Source organism: Oncorhynchus mykiss, chromosome 15 (assembly GCF_013265735.2).
Source record: "Oncorhynchus mykiss isolate Arlee chromosome 15, USDA_OmykA_1.1, whole genome shotgun sequence".
In the NCBI taxonomy this organism is placed as follows: domain Eukaryota; kingdom Metazoa; phylum Chordata; class Actinopteri; order Salmoniformes; family Salmonidae; genus Oncorhynchus; species Oncorhynchus mykiss.
The window spans coordinates 43,560,728-43,581,242 of record NC_048579.1 but is presented as its reverse complement, the minus strand read 5'-3'; the positions used below and the strand labels follow the sequence as shown (position 1 = coordinate 43,581,242).

General features: G+C 42.3%; 1 protein-coding gene across 1 annotated transcript; it reads left to right on the top strand.

Moving 5' to 3' along the window:
- Positions 1-9,726: 9,726 nt before the first annotated feature.
- Positions 9,727-17,855, top strand: LOC110490729 (trafficking regulator of GLUT4 1). The gene is made up of 3 exons (XM_036945584.1): positions 9,727-10,424; positions 17,019-17,142; positions 17,323-17,855. The coding sequence occupies exons 1-3, from the start codon at positions 10,032-10,034 to the stop codon at positions 17,343-17,345; spliced, it is 540 nt and encodes a 179-aa protein (XP_036801479.1). The 5' UTR covers positions 9,727-10,031; the 3' UTR covers positions 17,346-17,855.
- Positions 17,856-20,515: the final 2,660 nt, after the last annotated feature.

Genomic DNA, 20,515 nt, shown 5'->3' with positions numbered 1-20,515 from the left:
GGTAGAAATGTAAACAAGCCATCTGTGGCAACAAATAATCAGTATCATAAACACCCGCAAACCATCAGAAAATGGTTTGTGTGGTATTAATTTCTTTATTTACATCTTTATTCAAATGTTCTCAAGTACTGGTAACAAATTATGCATTCTGATTTTTGTATAGATTATAATGGACAAATATATCCCAATCCACCTCGAGCTCATCTCCTGGCACACCTATATAGAAGGAGACACCAAGCCAATTAGTAGGCTCAGGTGTGTACTAATTGTCTTTACACAGAGTACCTATCCCCGAGGAGGGTGCTGTCGTGTCGTCTTCCTCCGGCTGTTCACTGAACCTTCACGTTTATAAAATACTTTTTTGAAGGCTGCACTGATTATGATTAGCTAATGCTAAGCTATCTGTGGAGCCATGTTTGTTAATTTCATTAAATTCATTCTGGGTGTCACGTAAACATCTGTCAGACCAAAGACTTTCTCGCAAAACGAGGAGAACCAATGGTTTACACGTCTTTCGAGTAAACTTACAGAAGTGAATGATGGTAGACGACAGACCCCCTTCACGTTCAACATGCATTGTCACCTTTTTGGATTTTCTGAACATATCCGGCTAATAACGACACAGGGTGAGACCCAGATGCAGACACCGGAAGCTGATGGTTTGATGGTTTTATTGAAATACAAGGGGCAGGCAATGGGCAGGTCAGGGACAGGCAGAAGTTCATAAACCAGGTCAGAGTACGAAAGGTACTGTGGGGGCAGCCAGGCTCGAGTTCAAGGCAGGCTGAATGGTGAGGCAGGCGGGCTCAGTGACAGGGCAGGCAGAAATGGTCAGAACTGGGAGGGCTAGAAAAAGAGACTAGGAAAACAGGAGCATGGAAAAACACGCTGGCAAGCTTGACAAGACGAACTGGCAATGAACAAACAGAGAACACAGGTATAAATGGTATAACTGCATTGGGTATTATGAGGAAGATTGGTGACACCTGGTGGAGACAAGAAGAAAGACAGGTGTAACAGACCAGGCTGTGACACGGCTTGTCTTAACCAGATGTGGGAGTCCAGGATTTCTTGGTTCCAGAATGGCTGCTTCTCATTTAAGTGAATCGCAGATTGGTTGATCTGAAAACTGGCTCGTGCACGCAACATTCAAAAAAGGTCCTCCCTCATATTAATGACAAACAATGATCATGGAGTCAAAAGACAACAAACGATAGTAACTGACTACAATCCTTATGTTGAAATCTTTACCAAAAAAAGTAACACCCAGAGAGGGAGCATGGCAGAACATTACTGTCAGAGTAAATGCGTGAAGTGACACGATTTCAATATGTAATTCCTATACACATGGGTGATTCAGATATGTCTTCACTTTAGAGAGCACTTTTATTGATGCTGGTGATATTACGTGTCAATGCTATAGCTTGCAAGTTGTATAGCAGCCTATGTCACAATGCCAATGTAGCTAGCCAATGTAGCCAGGATGAATGATTTATTGAATTCATAATGCTTTTCAGGACAACGCCTGAACCCCATGGGAGCCAAAAGAACATGGCAACTAAATACCAAATATCATACAAACAGGCAATTAATTATTAGTTGGGGATATTTCATATTAATCAGATGGCTCCTTTCCCTGAAAGTAGCCTCTGTGCCAGGATAAACTGTAGCCTAACCCATGGTTTCACCTGGCCCACAGGCTACTGCTATGAAAACATCTGACATAAATTCACGTCACTTGCTATTTAAAGTAATCACATTTGTTTAATTTATCGAAATGCCAGTTTGGCTGATTGCATGATTTGTTGCACTGTATTCCTTCAGCCAACAAAAAAAGAAAAAAAGGTTGACCAGGGGAAGGCATGAGTGGGGCCTCCAGCTCCAGGGTTCACCCCAGCTGAGGAACTAGTCCTAAACCTCACTAGAGGGAGGCCAATCATGGATGGCATCGCTGGGGGTTGCTCACCAGACAAGAGCTCCTTTATATGAAAGCTCATGCTCATATTCTATTGAAAAGGTTCTGCGCTCCTAAGAGAAAATCTACGACAGGATCTTGCCCTTTTTAAGATCACACCATAAATACACATTTTCTATTTAGCTTTTTTCCAGGTTGATATTAAAGAGGTCTATAAAAGACACATGGAGACGGACATTCAGCACAAACTGTTGTCAATGAAATACATTGACTTGAAGATTAAAAGAGAACGGCTGGTAGTAAAAAGAACGGCTGAAATTTTGATACAAAATATAACAGACATACAATGGTTCATTGGATCAGTCTAAAACTTTGCACATACACTGATGCCATCTATTGGCCAAAATCGAAATGGCACCTGGGCTGGAATACTACATGATGGCCTTTCTCTTGCATTTCAAAGATGATGGTACAAAAAAATACAAAGCTTTTTTTTCTTTGTATTATCTTTTACCAGATCTATTGTGCTATTCTACTACATTCCTTTCACATTTCCATAAACTTCAAAGTGTTTCCTTTCAAATGGTACCAATAATATGCATATCCTTGCTACAGGCAGTTAGATTTGGGTATGTCATTTTAGGTGAAAATTGAAAAAAAGGGGCTAATCCTTAATTAAACCACCCTGGACCACTCTGCCTGCCCTGTGCCTGCCTGCTGTTCTGTACCTTTCAGATTCTGCTCTGGACTACTGACCTCTTTGAATCTGTCTGCATCTGAGTCTTCTCCTGAGCCTTGACACTCAAAGAAAAGTGTTGAGTGAGTGCACCACAAACATATTTCCAGGGTGTTAATGCATCCTCCCAGCACAGACTCTTCCAACACCACAGGTAATGGAGGGATCCATCTGCAAAAGTTAAGTTTTACTTTGATGTCAAATCAACTCATTTTTGATAGCTAGCTACCTTAGCTATTGTGTTTGCTAACATGCTACTGAACCATGACACTAGCATATTGGTATTAAAAGACAGCAATGCATTCACTTAATGTTTAGGCAACTCAGTTAGCTAACTACCCATCACATGCATTGTGCAAAAATATGATAGCTAACGTTAGCTAACTAAGCGCTAGCCAGTCAAGGGCTCTGACAAATTTAAACCGGTATCAACAAAACGTGTTTCACTCTATCCCATAAAACATGACATTGCTAACTAGGCATCATTTAGCTAATAAAATTTTCAAGTTTAGGAAGTGTAATAAGTTAGACACTCACCAGACAACTTTGGTAGGGAGCTAGCTAAATAGGTTGGTGGCACAGGTTTGCCACAAATTCAAATTTAATCTTGAGAGAATTGTCAGACAGAAAAAAAAACATTGCGAACTGTTTGCCACTAGTGGCAATAAATATGATTGTAGCCAACATTTGCAAACTTCTGGCAACATTCTGTGGTAAACTATTTAGTTTGCAGAACATTAGCCACAAACTTGCGGGAAGTGTGCAGCAAAAAATACATTTTTGTAAGAGTGGACTATCACAGAGAAGTGGTAAGTGTGTTGATAAAATCTTGTAAGGCAAATATGTTAGGAATGATGATTGAATAATGTCCTGAATGTGAATTTGGCCAGGGTATCAGGGTTTCAAAGGTGGTTCAAGAAACATGAAAACCTACCACTTCTATTCCTGGGACAGAGCACCAATGCATCACACCCATAATGGATGAGAATATAGCTGTTATTTGTGAGCACGTGATGCCGCGGAGCTGAGCAGACGTTGACAAACTGAGCTCTTCAAAGTTGTTCTATTATTACCCAAATAACAACGTCGAATTAATTTCTAACATCGGCTGATAAATTGTTAAGTACCTTCCCGAAGAGCCATGGACCTCCGACCGAGAGTCAAGAAGGACGACCAAAACGTTGTTGATTCCCAAGATAACGGTAACGTGAACCTGCCGACATGCTGGCTACTCTCCTCCGGGAAATTCAGGATGGTAACAAAGGTCTTTCTATGAAAATTGACAAGAAATCGGCTGAACATTCTTCCATTGACAACCTGAAATCCTCCTTGAATGATCTCCTTTTGAGAACGACTGAGACTGAGTTGCGCATTAGCACAGTTGAAGATACCATCACTCGACACTGCAGAAGGACAATGCCTATCTCAAAAACAAGATAGACCAGATGGAGAACCAGAGCAGACGTAGTAATATCCGTGTGGTGAGATTGAAAGAGGACAGCGAGGGCCGTGACCCGGTCCGTTTCTTCACTCAATGGATCCCTGATGTCCTAGGCATAATCAACTTCACCAAGCTGCTGGAAATCGAACACACCCACAGAACCTCAACACAGAAACCCACACCAGATGAGCAGCCATGGGCCGTCCTGATCCGGTTCCTCCATTTCCAGGACAGGGAGAAGATATTGCGACACGCAAGAGCCAAAGGGGAAATCACCATTGATGGTAAGAAGGTCAGCCTTTTCCCGGATATGAGCGAGGATCTCGCCAGACGTCACAAGCAGTTCAGACCGGCCACCAAAGCATTGAAGGAGAAGAACATCACCGGCTACCTCATCCACCCTGCGCGGATGAAAGTTCAGTACAAAGGCCGAAGCCATCTCTTCGACACACCGGGAGAAGTGTTTACTTTTCTCAAAGAACTGAACCGCGTCTGAACCAGGACGGTCTCTCTGGGAGATAAGATGCAGTTTGTTTGTTTTCTCTTATCCGGACTGAACTGCTGATATCTTCTTGGAATTTGGATCCGTTTACCCTGCTATCCAGTCGCTATAATTTATTTGTACATTTTCAACTAACCATTTTTTCCCCGGGGTGAGTTCTATTACATTTACAGAAGAGTATATTTTGGTTTAGGTAATATCCACTGGGCGAAGCAAATACAGTGCCTTGCGAAAGTATTCGGCCCCCTTGAACTTTGCGACCTTTTACCACATTTCAGGATTCAAACCTAAAGATATAAAACTTTATTTTTTTGTGAAGAATCAACAACAAGTGGGACACAATCATGAAGTGGAACGACATTTATTGGATATTTCAAACTTTTTTAACAAATCAAAAACTGAAAAATTGGGCGTGCAAAATTATTCAGCCCCCTTAAGTTAATAGTTTGTAGCGCCACCTTTTGCTGCGATTACAGCTGTAAGTCGCTTGGGGTATGTCTCTATCAGTTTTGCACATCGAGAGACTGACATTTTTTCCCATTCCTCCTTGCAAAACAGCTCGAGCTCAGTGAGGTTGGATGGAGAGCATTTGTGAACAGCAGTTTTCAGTTTTTTCCACAGATTCTCGATTGGATTCAGGTCTGGACTTTGACTTGGCCATTCTAACACCTGGATATCTTTATTTTTGAACCATTCCATTGTAGATTTTGCTTTATGTTTTGGATCATTGTCTTGTTGGAAGACAAATCTTCGTCCCAGTCTCAGGTCTTTTGCAGACTCCATCAGGTTTTCTTCCGGAATGGTCCTGTATTTGGCTCCATCCATCTTCCCATCAATTCTAACCATCTTCCCTGTCCCTGCTGAAGAAAAGCAGGCCCAAACCATGATGCTGCCACCACCATGTTTGACAGTGGGGATGGTGTGTTCAGCTGTGTTGCTTTTACGCCAAACATAACGTTTTGCATTGTTGTCAAAAAGTTCAATTTTGGTTTCATCTGACCAGAGCATCTTCTTCCACATGTTTGGTGTGTCTCCCAGGTGGCTTGTGGCAAACTTTAAACAACACTTTTTATGGATATCTTTAAGAAATGGCTTTCTTCTTGCCACTCTTCCATAAAGGCCAGATTTGTGCAATATATGACTGATTGTTGTCCTATGGACGGAGTCTCCCACCTCAGCTGTAGATCTCTGCAGTTCATCCAGAGTGATCATGGGCCTCTTGGCTGCATCTCTGATCAGTCTTCTCCTTGTATGAGCTGAAAGTTTAGAGGGACGGCCAGGTCTTGGTAGATTTGCAGTGGTCTGGAACTCCTTCCATTTCAATATTATCGCTTGCACAGTGCTCCTTGGGATGTTTAAAGCTTGGGAAATCTTTTTGTATCCAAATCCGGCTTTAAACTTCTTCACAACAGTATCTCGGACCTGCCTGGTGTGTTCCTTGTTCTTCATGATGCTCTCTGTGCTTTTAACGGACCTCTGAGACTATCACAGTGCAGGTGCATTGATACGGAGACTTGATTACACACAGGTGGATTGTATTTATCATCATTAGTCATTTAGGTCAACATTGGATCATTCAGAGATCCTCAATGAACTTCTGGAGAGAGTTTGCTGCACTGAAAGTAAAGGGGCTGAATAATTTTGCACGCCCAATTTTTCAGTTTTTGATTTGTTAAAAAAGTTTGAAATATCCAATAAATGTCGTTCCACTTCATGAATGTGTCCGACTTGTTGTTGATTCATCACAAAAAAATACAGTTTTATATCTTTATGTTTGAAGCCTGAAATGTGGCAAAAGGTCGCAAAGTTCAAGGGGGCCGAATACTTTCGCAAGGCACTGTATAGAGAGAGTACAGGGAACATAAGGTTGAATACATTACTATGACCTGCTAGATCTACCGTCTCTTTTATATTATGAAATTTCAGCTAGATCTACTGTCTCTATTATATCATGACAGACCAGCTAGATCTACTGTCTTTATTATATTACAACAGACCAGCTGTATCTACTGTCTCCATTTCACTTTGGCCATTGTTGTGTGGGCCTGCCCTCCCCTCAACAGCCTCAAATAGGCTATTTTATGTGGGTTGGGGTGGGGGGGCAGACACAAGCATCTCACATTTCGTGACATTACATGTTTATAGATTGCTTCTAAAATTTACAAAAAATCACAAATAATATTCCTCCTACAACAATCTCTGTCGCACCTTCCCAATCAATTTATTCTAAAATTGTGTGTACATCTGTATATCTAGACTTAGATTTAGCTTTCCCTGACTTAGTCGCCATAATGATTGATATATAAACAGCTGAATCTGCGCATTTACCAAACAATGCAATGCGTAATATGTGTTGCTCCTTCCGGTATGAAACTTCAATAGGGAATGACTCACTTTACGCTGGAGCTTACTACATGGGTTGGTCTTGCAACACATAAACATGGCCTATTGCCGTTTACCTCAGCTCATTGGCTATCTACCCAGCTAGTTTTCAAGACAATCAGTGGTCATTGGGTTAAAAGACAGTCAATCAAAGAAACAGCGGGCAAATCATTGGTGCACGATGATGTCATGACTTTTTGTCTTCAAATCGGTTTCTTTCAGTAAATACGTCCCGCGAAATGGCCCATCAGGTTTGATTGTGTTACAAACAAACCAGTTGATTGCAGTGAAACCAAACATGACTGGAAAAGTCACTTTCTGTGTGGGGTATTTACCTGGAATGTGTCGTCGAAAATGGAATGAGACGGAATTCCCGACACAAGCGGTTCACAAAATGTTTTGTGTTTGGCTATAAAAACGGATTTTATCAAACATAAGATCATTCATTGTGTAACAATGAGCATTGGGATTGCAAACAGATGAAGATCGTCAAAGGAAAACAATTTATTTTAATGCAGTTTGTGAATATGTTACGCCTGTGCTGGTTAAAATTGTTGTTTTTTAATCGCATCGTATTCTTTCGCAGTAAATCCGTTTTTAAATCTGACAACGCAGTTGGATTAGCAAGATTCTAGGTTTTCGATACATGTGAGACACTTGTATTTTCATGAATGTTTAATGTGACTATTTATGTAGCGATCACCGTATGTCGTGCGATTTCAGCCCGCTAGCGGGTTCCGTGCGCAGAGAGGTTAATCCCACCACAGTGTCCGATTTCAAAAAGGCTTTAAAGCGAAAGCACACCAAACGATTATGTTAGGTCAACGCCAAGTCACAGTAAAACACAGCCATTTTCCCAGCCAAAGAGAGGAGTCACAAAAAGCAGAAATAGAGATAAAATTAATCACTAACCTTTGATCTTCATCAGATGACACTCATAGGACTTCATGTTACACAATACATGTATGTTTTCTTTGATAAAGTTCATATATATCCAAAAATCGGATTTTACATTAGCGTGTTATGTACAGTAGTTCCAAAACATGCGGTATTTTGCAGAGAGGCACATCAACTTACAGAAATACTCATAATAAACATTGATAAAAAAACAACTATTAAACCTTGTCAAGAACTACAGGAAACGTATGATCTCTGTAATTGCAAACAAAGGTTTCTGTACCAAATATTAAGTTCTGCTTTTCTGATGTATCAAATACTTATGTCATGCAATAAAATGCAAATTAATTTCTTAAAAATCATACAATGTGATTTTCTGGATTTTTGTTTTAGATTCCGTCTCTCACAGTTGAAGTGTACCTATGATAAAAAAATTACAGACCTCTCCCAACATGCTTTGAAAGTAGGAAAACCTGCAAAATCGGCAGTGTATCAAATGCTTGTTCTCTCCACTGTATAACTATATCAGTGGAGGCTGATGAGGGGAGGACGGCTCATAATAATGGCTGGAATGGTGTCAATTGAATGGTATCAACCACATGGAAACCGCGTGTTTGACACCATTCCATTTACTCCATTCCAGACATTATTATGAACCATCCTCCCCTCAGCAGCCTCCACTGAACTATGTGTATAGCTAGCAACTAGCTAACGTTAGATGAAAAATGGTTGTTGAAAAATGGTTGTACATAGCTAAATCCGTCCAGTTATCTAATAGAAGTTAACTGCTTAACATTACCCTGAATTGTGAATTTCTTTGAATATTGCGCCTCTTGTCGAGATCAGTGGTGTCTTCATAGTACCTCGCCTGGTTGGAAAGATATAAGAAAATCTCCTCGAGGGATGACATTGAAGTGCAAGCTACATACCAACAGAAAGCTGCAGTAACAGCTACAGTAGCTTGCTATCTATCTAGCAAGCTAATGCTAGCTAAATAAAACTGTCTGGATGGCTAGTACTTGTGTGTACTATACTTGTGTGTTTATCCTCCCACTTGAGGAATATATTGAGGATGACACCCGTATGGTAGACCCCAGTCAAGCATCTGTCCACAAGAAATGATAACTTTTGTGGTAGTTATTACTTAATAGGATGCAGTTGAGAAGAATCAAAACACTACATTTTTAAATTTAGTGGAAACTTGCCCAACTGTAACAAGCATAGTAACAAGCATTTGTTGTTACACCTCTGTAAATAGACTGCAATTACCACCAGTCACATGTTATTACAGTGTAACTATGAGTTATTACGATGAACTACAATTCTTACACTGTAATAAGGACCCCTTAAAATGAAGTGTTACGACCATATTTTGTTGCTGGGATTGCACACTGTGATATTTTGCCTAACAGATGAGATAGTTTGTCAAAATTTGATTTGTGTCAAAATTCTTTGTGGGTTTGTGTAATTTCAGCTAAATATGTGTCTCTTATATGGTCCTACATTTGGCAGGAGGTTAGAAAGTGCAGCTCAGTTTCCATCTCTAACTATCTTACTGCTATCTCTCTGTCTCTATGTCTCTCTCTCTTTCCCATACACATTTTTAATACTAATGTTTAGTCTTAGACACAGGACTAGGCTAGTGATCCACCCTAATGTCTCTGGCGCACGTAAAAATGGTCAATTAGTTTCAGATGTGGTTTTTAAACATTGTTTTTGCTCTGTCGTGTAATGTAGCCTAATGCAGTGGTCCAGCCACTGAGGGGATGCTGATGGTTATAGGGAGTGGTAATACACACAAGGGGTTTCCATTTGAAAAAGCAGGGCTTGCACTTACCTTAGTGAAGACTGGAGAACCGGGTGGAACTAGAGATACATCAATATCATCACGCTTACATTGGACATATTGGCAAGATTCAATTGCTTGGTTTTTTAGTGTACCATTCAATAACTTTGTATTGATATTAGATATGTTATTTTATCATATATAATCAAATTAATGTGTTCAAACGACTGTTAATGCTGATGACTACCGCCCAAAGGAGAGTTACTCATATGACACCCTGATTTCATCAAAGGAAAGCTCACACAACGTTTATTCAAAAAGGGATTTCCGAAGCTTGTCTTGGAGGAATATATAGACATTTGTATCTAAAGAATGGCTATCAACACGGATGCCGCATTTGGTAAAAGCGCCCTGGGGGAGAGGGAAGTCTCACATCCCACCGACTTCCAAGACACAGAGAAACTCCTGAGCGCCGTGACCACCGAACCCACCGGGGAAAGCAGCCTCAAACCGTCCGACACATCTCTCAACTTGAGAAGCAGCATCCATTCCCTGAATGCCGAGCAGACCGGACACCAATCGCCATTAAGGTCAGGCTCTGCGCCAGTGTCCCCGTCCCAGCTGAGCTTCGGACCCCCCCTCCTCCTCCTCCGCTCCCCGGTGCCACCCGGTTCAGAGCCACCGAGCTACCTGTGGCTTGCGGTGTTGTCCTGCTTTTGTCTTGCTGTGCCGGTGAACATGTTCGCGCTGTGGTATGCTCACATGGTAAGTTTTCTTGCTTTGGTCTGTGGTATGGTAACAACATAACTTAATCATCTTCTCTAGTGCTTTGTATCTGGAATATCACCAATCTTATAGGCCGACCCAATAACATCACCATATATTAGTGCATTTGGGGGTATTTTGAGAGATGGTGCGGTGCATTCTCTAAGATTTTTTGCTTTCAACCTATAGTAATATGTATGTGTGGGAAGGGCCAGCCCTAACCGTTTGGGGTCCTAAACAAAATTTTGTGGGCAAATGCTTCAGAGACATTTTTTTGTTTTTAAGTTAATTTCCTGCAATTCCAAACCAAGGGGAGTAGAGACACATTTTGCCATTTTAATGCAAACTTTCTGTAATTCTACACATTTTGCCATGCGGCAGAAAGAGGTTTAGCAATTTTATAACACGTTTCATGCAGTTCTACTCAGTTTGCTACGGGACAACTAATTTCCTGTAATTCTACCCATTTTGCAATGGGGTGGAGAGGCATTTTTGCAGTGTTAAAACTAATTTCCTGTAATTCTACCCATTTTGCAATGGGGTGGAGAGGCATTTTTGCAGTTTTAAAACTAATTTCCTGTAATTCTACACATTTTGCCAAGACTTATGCCATGTTAATTATATCTGAGTTAGAGTGACTAACAAAATCAATGTGGGCCTCCTGGAAGTCAGGGCCCCCGGGCACATGCCCTGCGTGTCCGGATGGTATTCGGCCACGACAACTAAGAGTTTAGATAGCTGGCTTGACTAAATTACCAATCCAAAAACGGTTTGCTGCCATGGCTAATTGAGTGACTGTCAGTGACTGACATAACAAGAGAACAATTGATGATGCACAACCAAATGCACAACCCCAACTGTGTTTCTGGGGGTTGGGGGCCTGTCATGCCAAATAATGTCCCCTGGCCAAATAGTGTCCCCCTCTACGTCACAATGGAATTCGTTAAACTATTAGCTGTCCATTGCTATATCAACGGTGTGATGACCTAATGATTATAATTGTGGAGATCATTTCACCAAAAATTATGTTCTTGTCATGTTCTTGTCATCATCAAACAAGGCTGATTTCCGCAACAATTTTGCTGTTAAAACAAGTTTTGTTTAGTTAATAAAATGAAAACATGAATTCTAACTACTTTTTGGGACCTTGTTAATGTTACAACATGAAATCCATGTCTTAAACATTGCTACGTTTTGGAAATGGCAAAGAAAACGTTTAATCTCCTTGACACAAAGTTACTTACCTTACGAGGTCAGCTAATTCCCACTCCATTCATTTGCAAATCCATTTGATTCATACACTGGTTTGTCTGGCTGTCATGTTTCCCTTATCTACAGTGAAATAATATAACTTCTGTTGTCTACTATGATTCATTTTTTCTATCTCGTACAGCTCATTAGTACACCCTTGTGGTTGAATATATATTTATCTATTATAGGTCCTGGGATACAACAATGAATCATGTGGAACAAATAAATACCATCAAAGGATACCTTAAAATGTACAATAATGAACACCTTATGAAACTGCTGTTTTAATACATAAACTTTGTTTTTGGTACAGTTGTGTCCATTAATTTATTTTAACAGATTATTTCTTTGGACACACATGGAAATCAGACTGAAATACTTAATTCTGTTGTGCGGAATAAAGAGGTGGGTGCTGTGTGGTTGAGAGGTTCTGCCTGTCACTTGTTCTCAACAGACAGTCTTGGAAGTGGGACTTGAAGAGGGAGACTGTGAAGACCAGGCACTGCTGCTCTCTTTGTTCTGAGTGTTTGCATTGCTAGTGTTTTTGGTTAATCTGTGTATCTCACATATTATATGCCCAGTATGATACAGCTAGGAAACTCTATTAGCAGATAATGACAACATGATAATAACAGTAGCTTTAGATTATGGAGGGGATGTGATGAGTGGGCAGATTGTTGGGCAGTCAGAAGTCACTAGATGCAGAATTTTGTCTGGAGGGAGAGGAGAGAAAGAGATAAAGGATGAGGAGAGAAGAAAGAGGCAGAATCAAGAGATGCTTGATCAGGTGCTGCAGCTACTTCTTCCTGTCACTTGTCCTCGACAGGCAGCCAGTCGCAGTCAGGGGTTCAGTAACATGGGCCTGGTTTAGTTGGAAGCCCTCTCACCACGTCAAGGTACAGGCCAATGATTTTTTATTTTACCCAGTTTGATTAAGGCCTTTAACCCACTACTCTATCTTTGTAGTGTTTGACCTGATCAGTGTAACGAGTTCGCTGAGAGTCGGAAAGCAAGTTCAGGGAGTGAGTGTTTAAATAAATAAAGAAACAATGAACCCAATAAACAAACAAACGCACCAACATGAAAACAGAGTTTTTTTCGACTTCCGCCGCCGACAGAGATGGCAGCCTCGCTTCGCGTTCGTAGGAAACTATGCAGTATTTTGTTTTTTTACGTGCTATTTCTTACATTGGTACCCCAAGTAATCTTAGATTTCATTACATACAGTCGGGAGGAAGTACTGAATATAAGAGCAACGTCAACTCACCATCATTACGACCAGGAATATGACTTTACCGAAGCGGATACTGTGTTCTGCCTTCCACCCAGGACAATGGATCGTATCACAGCTGGCGACCCAAAACAACGACACCGTAAAAGAGGCAAACAAATTGGTCTTCTGGTCAGGCTCCGGGGCGGGCACATCGTGCACCATTCCCTAGCATACTACTCGCCAATGTCCAGTCTCTTGACAACAAGGTTGATGAAATCCGAGCAAGGGTAGCATTCCAGAGAGACATCAGAGACTGTAACGTTCTTTGCTTCACGGAAACATGGCTCACTCGAGAGACTCTATCGGAGTCGGTGCAGCCAGCTGGTTTCATCACGCATCGCGCCGACAGAAACAAGCATCTTTCTGGTAAGAAGAGGGGCGGGGGGGTATGCCTTATGAATAATGAGATGTGGTGTGATCATAACAACATACAGGAACTCAAGTCCTTCTGTTCACCTGACTTAGAATTCCTCACAATCAAATGTCGACCGCACTATCTACCAAGGGAATTCTCTTTGATTATAATCACAGCCGTATATATTCCCCCCCAAGCAGACACATCGAGGGCCCTGAACTAACTTTATTTGACTCTATGCAAACTGGAAACCACATATCCTGAGGCTGCATTCATTGTAGCTGGGGATTTTAACAAGGCTAATCTGAAAACAAGACTCCCTAAATTCTATCAGCATATCGATTGCGCAACCAGGGCTGGTAAAACCCTAGATCATTGTTATTCTAACTTCCGCGACGCATATAAGGCCCTCCCCCGCCCTCCTTTTGGAAAAGCTGACCACGACTCCATTTTGTTGCTCCAAGCCTACAGACAGAAACTAAAACAAGAAGCTCCCGCGTTCAGGTCTGTTCAACGCTGGTCCGACCAATCTGATTCCAAGCTTCAAGACTGCTTCGATCACTTGGATTGGAATATGTTCCGCATTGCGTCCAACAACAACACTGACGAATACGCTGATTCGGTGAGCGAGTTCATAAGAAAGTGCATTGACGATGTCGTACCCATAGCAATGATTAAAACATTCCCAAACCAGAAACCATGGATTGATGGCAGCATTCGCGTGAAACTGAAAGTGCGAACCACTGCTTTTAACCAGGGCAAGGTGACCGGAAACATGACCGAATACAAACAGTGTAGCTATTCCCTCCGCAAGGCAATCAAACAAGCTAAGCGTCAGTATAGAGACAAAGTAGAGTCGCAATTCAACGGCTCAGACACAAGAGGTATGTTGCAGGGTCTACAGTCAATCACGGATTACAAAAAGAAAACCAGCCCCGTCGCTGACCAGGATGTCTTGCTCCCAGACAGACTAAATAACCTTTTTGCCCGCTTTGAGGACAATACAGTGCCGCTGACACGGCCCGCAACCAAAACCTGCGGACTCTCCTTCACTGCAGCCAACGTGAGTAAAACATTTAAACGTGATAACCCTCGCAAGGCTGCAGGCCCAGACGGCATCCCCAGCCGCGTCCTCAGAGCATGCGCAGACCAGCTGGCTGGTGTGTTTACAGACATATTCAATCAATCCTTATCCCAGTCTGCTGTTCCCACATGCTTCAAGAGGGCCACCATTGTCCCTGTTCCCAAGAAAGCTAAAGTAACGGAGCTAAATGACTAACGCCACGTAGCACTCACTTCCGTCATCATGAAGTGCTTTGAGAGACTAGTCAAGGACCATATCACCTCCACTCTACCTGACACCCTAGACCCACTCCAATTTGATTTCCGCCCAAATAGGTCCACAGACGACGCAATCGCAACCACACTGCACACTGCCCTAACCCATCTGGACAAGAGGAATACCTATGTGAGAATGATGTTCATCGACTACAGCTCAGCATTTAACACCATAGTACCCTCCAAACCCTGGGTCTCGACCCCGTCCTGTGCAACTGGGTACTGGACTTCCTGACGGGCCGCCCCCAGGTGGTGAGTGTAGGTAACAACATCTCCACCCCGCTGATCCTCAACACTGGGGCCCCACAAGGGTGCGTTCTGAGCCTTCTCCTGTACTCCCTGTTCACCCACGACTGCGTGGCCACGCACGCCTCCAACTCAATCATCAAGTTTGCGGACGACACAACAGTGTTAGGCTTGATTACCAACAATGATGAGACGGCCTACAGGGAGGAGGTGAGGGCCCTCGGAGTGTGGTGTCAGGAAAATAACCTCACACTCAATGTCAACAAAACTAAGGAGATGATTGTGGACTTCAGCAAACAGCAGAGGGAACACCCCCCTATCCACATCGATGGAACAGTAGTGGAGAGGGTAGTAAGTTTTAAGTTCCTCGGCGTACACATCACAGACAAACTGAATTGGTCCACCCACACAGACAGCATCGTGAAGAAGGCGCAGCAGCACCTCTTCAACTTCAGGAGGCTGAAGAAATTCGGCTTGTCACCAAAAGCACTCACAAACTTCTACAGATGCACAATCGAGAGCATCCTGTCGGGCTGTATCACCGCCTGGTACGGCAACTGCTCCGCCCACAACCGTAAGGCTCTCCAGAGGGTAGTGAGGTCTGCACAACGCATCACCGGGGGCAAACTACCTGCCCTCCAGGACACCTACACCACCCGATGTCACAGGAAGGCCATAAAGATCATCAAGGACAACAACCACCCGAGCCACTGCCTGTTCACCCCGCTATCATCCACAAGGCGAGGTCAGTACAGGTGCATCAAAGCTGGGACTGAGAGACTGAAAAACAGCTTCTATCTCAAGGCCATCAGACTGTTAAACAGCCACCACTAACATTGAGTGGTTGCTGCCAACACACTGACTCAACTCCAGCCACTTTAATAATGGGAATTGATGGGAAATTATGTAAAATATATCACTAGCCACTTTAAACAATGCTACCTAATATAATGTTTACATACCCTACATTATTCATCTCATATGTATACGTATATACTGTACCTGATTAAAAGCAGTGGTTTCCCCTGCTGATGCGTTGTGCCGACCTCACTACACTCTGGAGAGCCTTACGGTTGTGGGCGGAGCAGTTGCCGTACCGGTGATGGCGGTGATACAGCCCGACAGGATGCTCTTGATTGTGCATCGGTAAAGGTTTGTGAGTGTTTTTGGTGACAAGCTCAATTTCTTCAGCTTCCTGAGGTTGAAGAGGCGCTGTTGCGCCTTCTTCACCACACTCTCTGTGTGAGCGGACCATTTCAGTTTGTCTGTGATGTGTATGCCTAGGAACTTAATACTTTCCACCTTCTCCACTACTGTCCCGTCGATGTGGATAGGAGGGTGCTCCCTCTGCTGTTTCCTGAAGTCCACGATCATCTCCTTTTTTTTGTTGACATTGAGTGTGAGGTTATTTTCCTGGTAAAGAAATAGTGTTCTCTTTCCAGTGTTCTCGGTCCTCTGAAGCAGCAGGTAGTCAGCAGGTTGTCACCAACATAAAAAAACCTGTCCTTGGAGAACAATTCTGAGGTAATAATTCTGCGTGGACTGAGCAAGCGCTTCTGAGGTGAACTAGAACTGCTGGTGTCCTGGTTCCTTTGTGACCGCTACAAGGAAACCAAGCAACCAGCATAGCAATGGACACTTTGGTTCAATACATAATCCGGTCGGAATGTTGCAAGTTCTAGCAACACCTCTAGCATCGAATCCCATTGTGACGTTGAGGGGGACACTATTTGGCAAGGGGACATTATTTGGCATGACAGGCCCTAAGCAACCACTGATGTCGCTTATGCTTGGAGCCGGCCCTACATGTGTATGTGTGTCACTTCTACATAAATCAGTTTAATGGATATTTCGGGATTTTGGCAATAAGTATGCTAACAGATATTCATAGACTTTCAGTCATTGCACTAATGCTAGTTAGCATTGGCTTCCGAAACTCCCTCGAACTTCCTTCATACACGACACAGAGACATAAAAATGGTATCCTCGAGTTCATCTCACTCTCACTTTGCCAAAATCCCAAAGTATCCCTTTAAATAAATGCTTTAGTTACCGTCTCTTATTGCCCCACATTCCCTCTACTCTGTCTCTCTCACCCCACTCCCATCTCTGTCTCTCGCTTGCTCTCTAGTCGCAGTCTGTTCTCCAGACCGGGGATGTAGACGGAGCTAAGAGGCTGGGTCGTCTCTCTCTGCTGCTCAGCTGTATCTCCATGTTCCTGGGTGTGGCCGTCATCATCTTCATAGTGGTCACGGGTAGATTACACACACACACACACACACACACACACACACACACACACACACACACACACACACACACACACACACACACACACACACACACACACATACACACACACACACACATCTACTGTATTCTAACTCTCTCTCTCTCTCTCTCTCTCTCTCTCTCTCTCTCTCTCTCTCTCTCAGGAGACATCCTCAGATTAAAATAAATGAGTATTGAGTAGAGGTGGAACAAGCTTAATACCAAAGAAAAGCAACACTGAAAACCGAAGTCATGAATGAATTCAAGGCAAACCAAAGAATAGAAGCCATCACTTACATTCTGCGAGAATCTGCTCTGTTATGATCCAAAGCCCAAAGGGAGGAAAGTAGAATGAGTGAAATATCTTTGACTCTAAGCAAGGCTACTCTGAAACAACAGGAAGAACTCTATGATCAAATAATGTAACTGTACTACCATAATCTATTCACACGCATTATAAAGGTATTTCATAACATAGGTACCATATACCAGTGTGCTTCCATGTATAAAGAGTATAAAAAAGTCTTAACTGCTGCTGAGGCTCACAATGGACTCTCATGGTCGTCATTCCTCCAGTGTCTCTTAGAATGCATCTCAAATGGCACCCTATTCCCTATAAAGTGCACTACTTTAGACCTGGGCCCATCAAGCCCATAGAGCTCTGGTCAAAATTAGTGTACACAGTGCCTTGCAAATATATTCATCCCCCTTGGCATTTTTCCTATTTAGTTGCATTACAACCTGTAGTTTAAATAGGTTTTTATTTGGATTTCATGTAATGGACATACACAAAATAGTCCAAATTGTTGAAGTGAAATGAAAAATAGTACCTGTTTAAAAATGTTAAACAAAAGGAAAAGTGGTGCGTGCATATGTATTCACCCCATTTGCTATGAAGCCCCTAAATAAGACCTGGTGCAACCAGTTACCTTCAGAAGTCACATAATTAGTAAAATAAAGTCCACCTGTGTGCAATCTAAGTGTCACATGATCTGGTCACATGATCTCAGTATATATACACCTGTTCTGAAAGGCCCCAGAATCTGCAACACCACCAAGCAAGCGGCATCATGAAGACCAAGGAGCTCTCCAAACGTGTCAGGGACAAAGTTGAAGAAGTACAGATCAGGGTTGGGTTACAAAAAAATATTAGAAACTTTGAACATCCCACAGAGCACCATTAAATCTATTATACAAAAAATTGAAAGAATATGGTACCACAACAAACCTGCCAAAAGAGGGCCAACCACCAAAACTCAGACCAGGGAAGGAGGGCATTAATCAGAGAGGCAACCAAAGAGACCAAAGATAACCCTGAAGGAGCTGCAAAGCTCCACAGCGGAGATTGGAGTATCTGTCCATAGGACCACTTTAAGCCGTACACTCCACAGAGCTGGGCTTTATGGAAAGGTTTCCAGAAAAAAACAATCAAACACGTTTGGTGTTCACCAAAAGGCATGTGGGAGACTCACCAAACATATGGAAGAAGGTACTCTGGTCAGATGAGTCTAAAAGTGTGCTTTTTGGCCATCATGGAAAACGCTATGTCTGGCACAAACCCAACACCTCTCATCACCCCGTGAAGCATGGGGGTGGCAGCATCATGCTGTAGAGATGTTTTTCATTGGCAGGGACTGGAAAACTGGTCAGAATTTTAAGGAATGATGGATGGCGCTAAACACAGGGAAATTCCTTAGGGAAACCTGTTTCAGTCTTCCAGAGATTTGAGACTGGGATGGAGGTTCACCTTCCAGCAGGACAATGACCCTAAGCATATTGCTAAAGCAGCACTCGAGTGGTTTAAGGGGAAACGTTTAAATGTCTTGGAATGGCCTAGTCAAAGCCCAGACCTCAATCCAATTGAGAATCTGTGGTATGACTTAAAGATTGCTGTACACCAGCGGAACCCATCCAACTTGAAATCTGAGTGGCTAGATGTGCCAATCTTAAAGAGACATAAAGAGACTTGTTTTAATTGCTGCAAAGGGTGGCTCTACAAATTGACTTTGGGTGGGTGAATAGTTATGCATGCTCAAGTTCAGGTTTTCTGTCTTATTCTTGTTTGTTTCACAAAAAATATATTTTGCATCTTCAAAGTGGTAGGCATGTTGTGTAAATCAAATGATACACCCCCCCCAAAGTCAACAAAAGGCAAACAAAAGGCAAAAATGGCAAGTGGGGTGAATACTTTCGCAAGCCACTGTATAAGGAATAAGTTGACATTAGGAAACCATCCTTAGAGGGTTAGCTATGACTGATGACATGAGAATAGACGGGGCTGTTTTGTTAAGTGTGTTTTCATGTATGTGTTTGATTCCTGTAGTGTTTCTCAGAACTAAGAATATATAAATAGCTTTTGTGAAGAATTAAAACAGCGTTTCTAACTCTTCATGGTGAGGATTGCTGGCTTGAAATATCAATTAATCTTGCACTACTATGCTGGCATATCACAATACCTCTCCTTTAGTCCTAGATCCAGGACCAAGCTATGATAATCTTAAGGCTTATATCGGTTGAAAGCTTATTCTTGTTAATCTAACCACACTGTTGGATTTACATGAGCTATTATAGCGAAAACATGCCATGTGTTTGTTTGAGGATGGCGCCACACATCAAAATATTTTACCACTGGCACAGGTTTCATAAATTCACAAATAGCGATTAAACATTCACTTATTTTTAGAAAATCTTCCTCTGGTTTGTCATCCAAAGGGTCCCAGTTATAATGTTGTTTTGTTAGATAAAATCCTTCTTTATATCCCCAAAAGTCAGTTTAGTTGGCGCCATCGATTTGCGTAATCCACTCGTTCAACTTGCAGAGAAAGGAATCTGAAAATCTACGCCTAAACTTTGTTTCAACAAGTCAAAATACGTTTCTATGCATCAAGCGATAATATTTCTTACGGAAAGAAGTATATTCAATAGGAAACCGATTTTAGCATGTGCATCCTGTCTTCATGGCGAGCGCCAACACGAATTTCCAAGACTGTGTCCCTGTAATAAAGCTGATATTTCTTATTAGTTTTGGAAGTTACAAACCTGAAACCTTGAACATAGACTGCTGACACCCTTTGGAAGCCATAGGAATCGCATCCTGGGAGCAAATTTTCAGTATGCCCTTATACTTGCAATTGTAAGAGCATGGTCTCTCTCTCTCTCTCTCGCTCAAAAAAAGGGTTTTCTTTGGATTTTCTACTACCATATCGATTGTGTTATATTCTCCTACATTATTTTTTCTACAAACTTCAAAGTGTTTTCTTTCCAATGGTACCAATGATATGCATATCCTGGCTTAGGAGCCTGAGCAACAGGCAGTTTACTTTGGGCACATCATTCAGGCGGAAATTGAGAACAAAG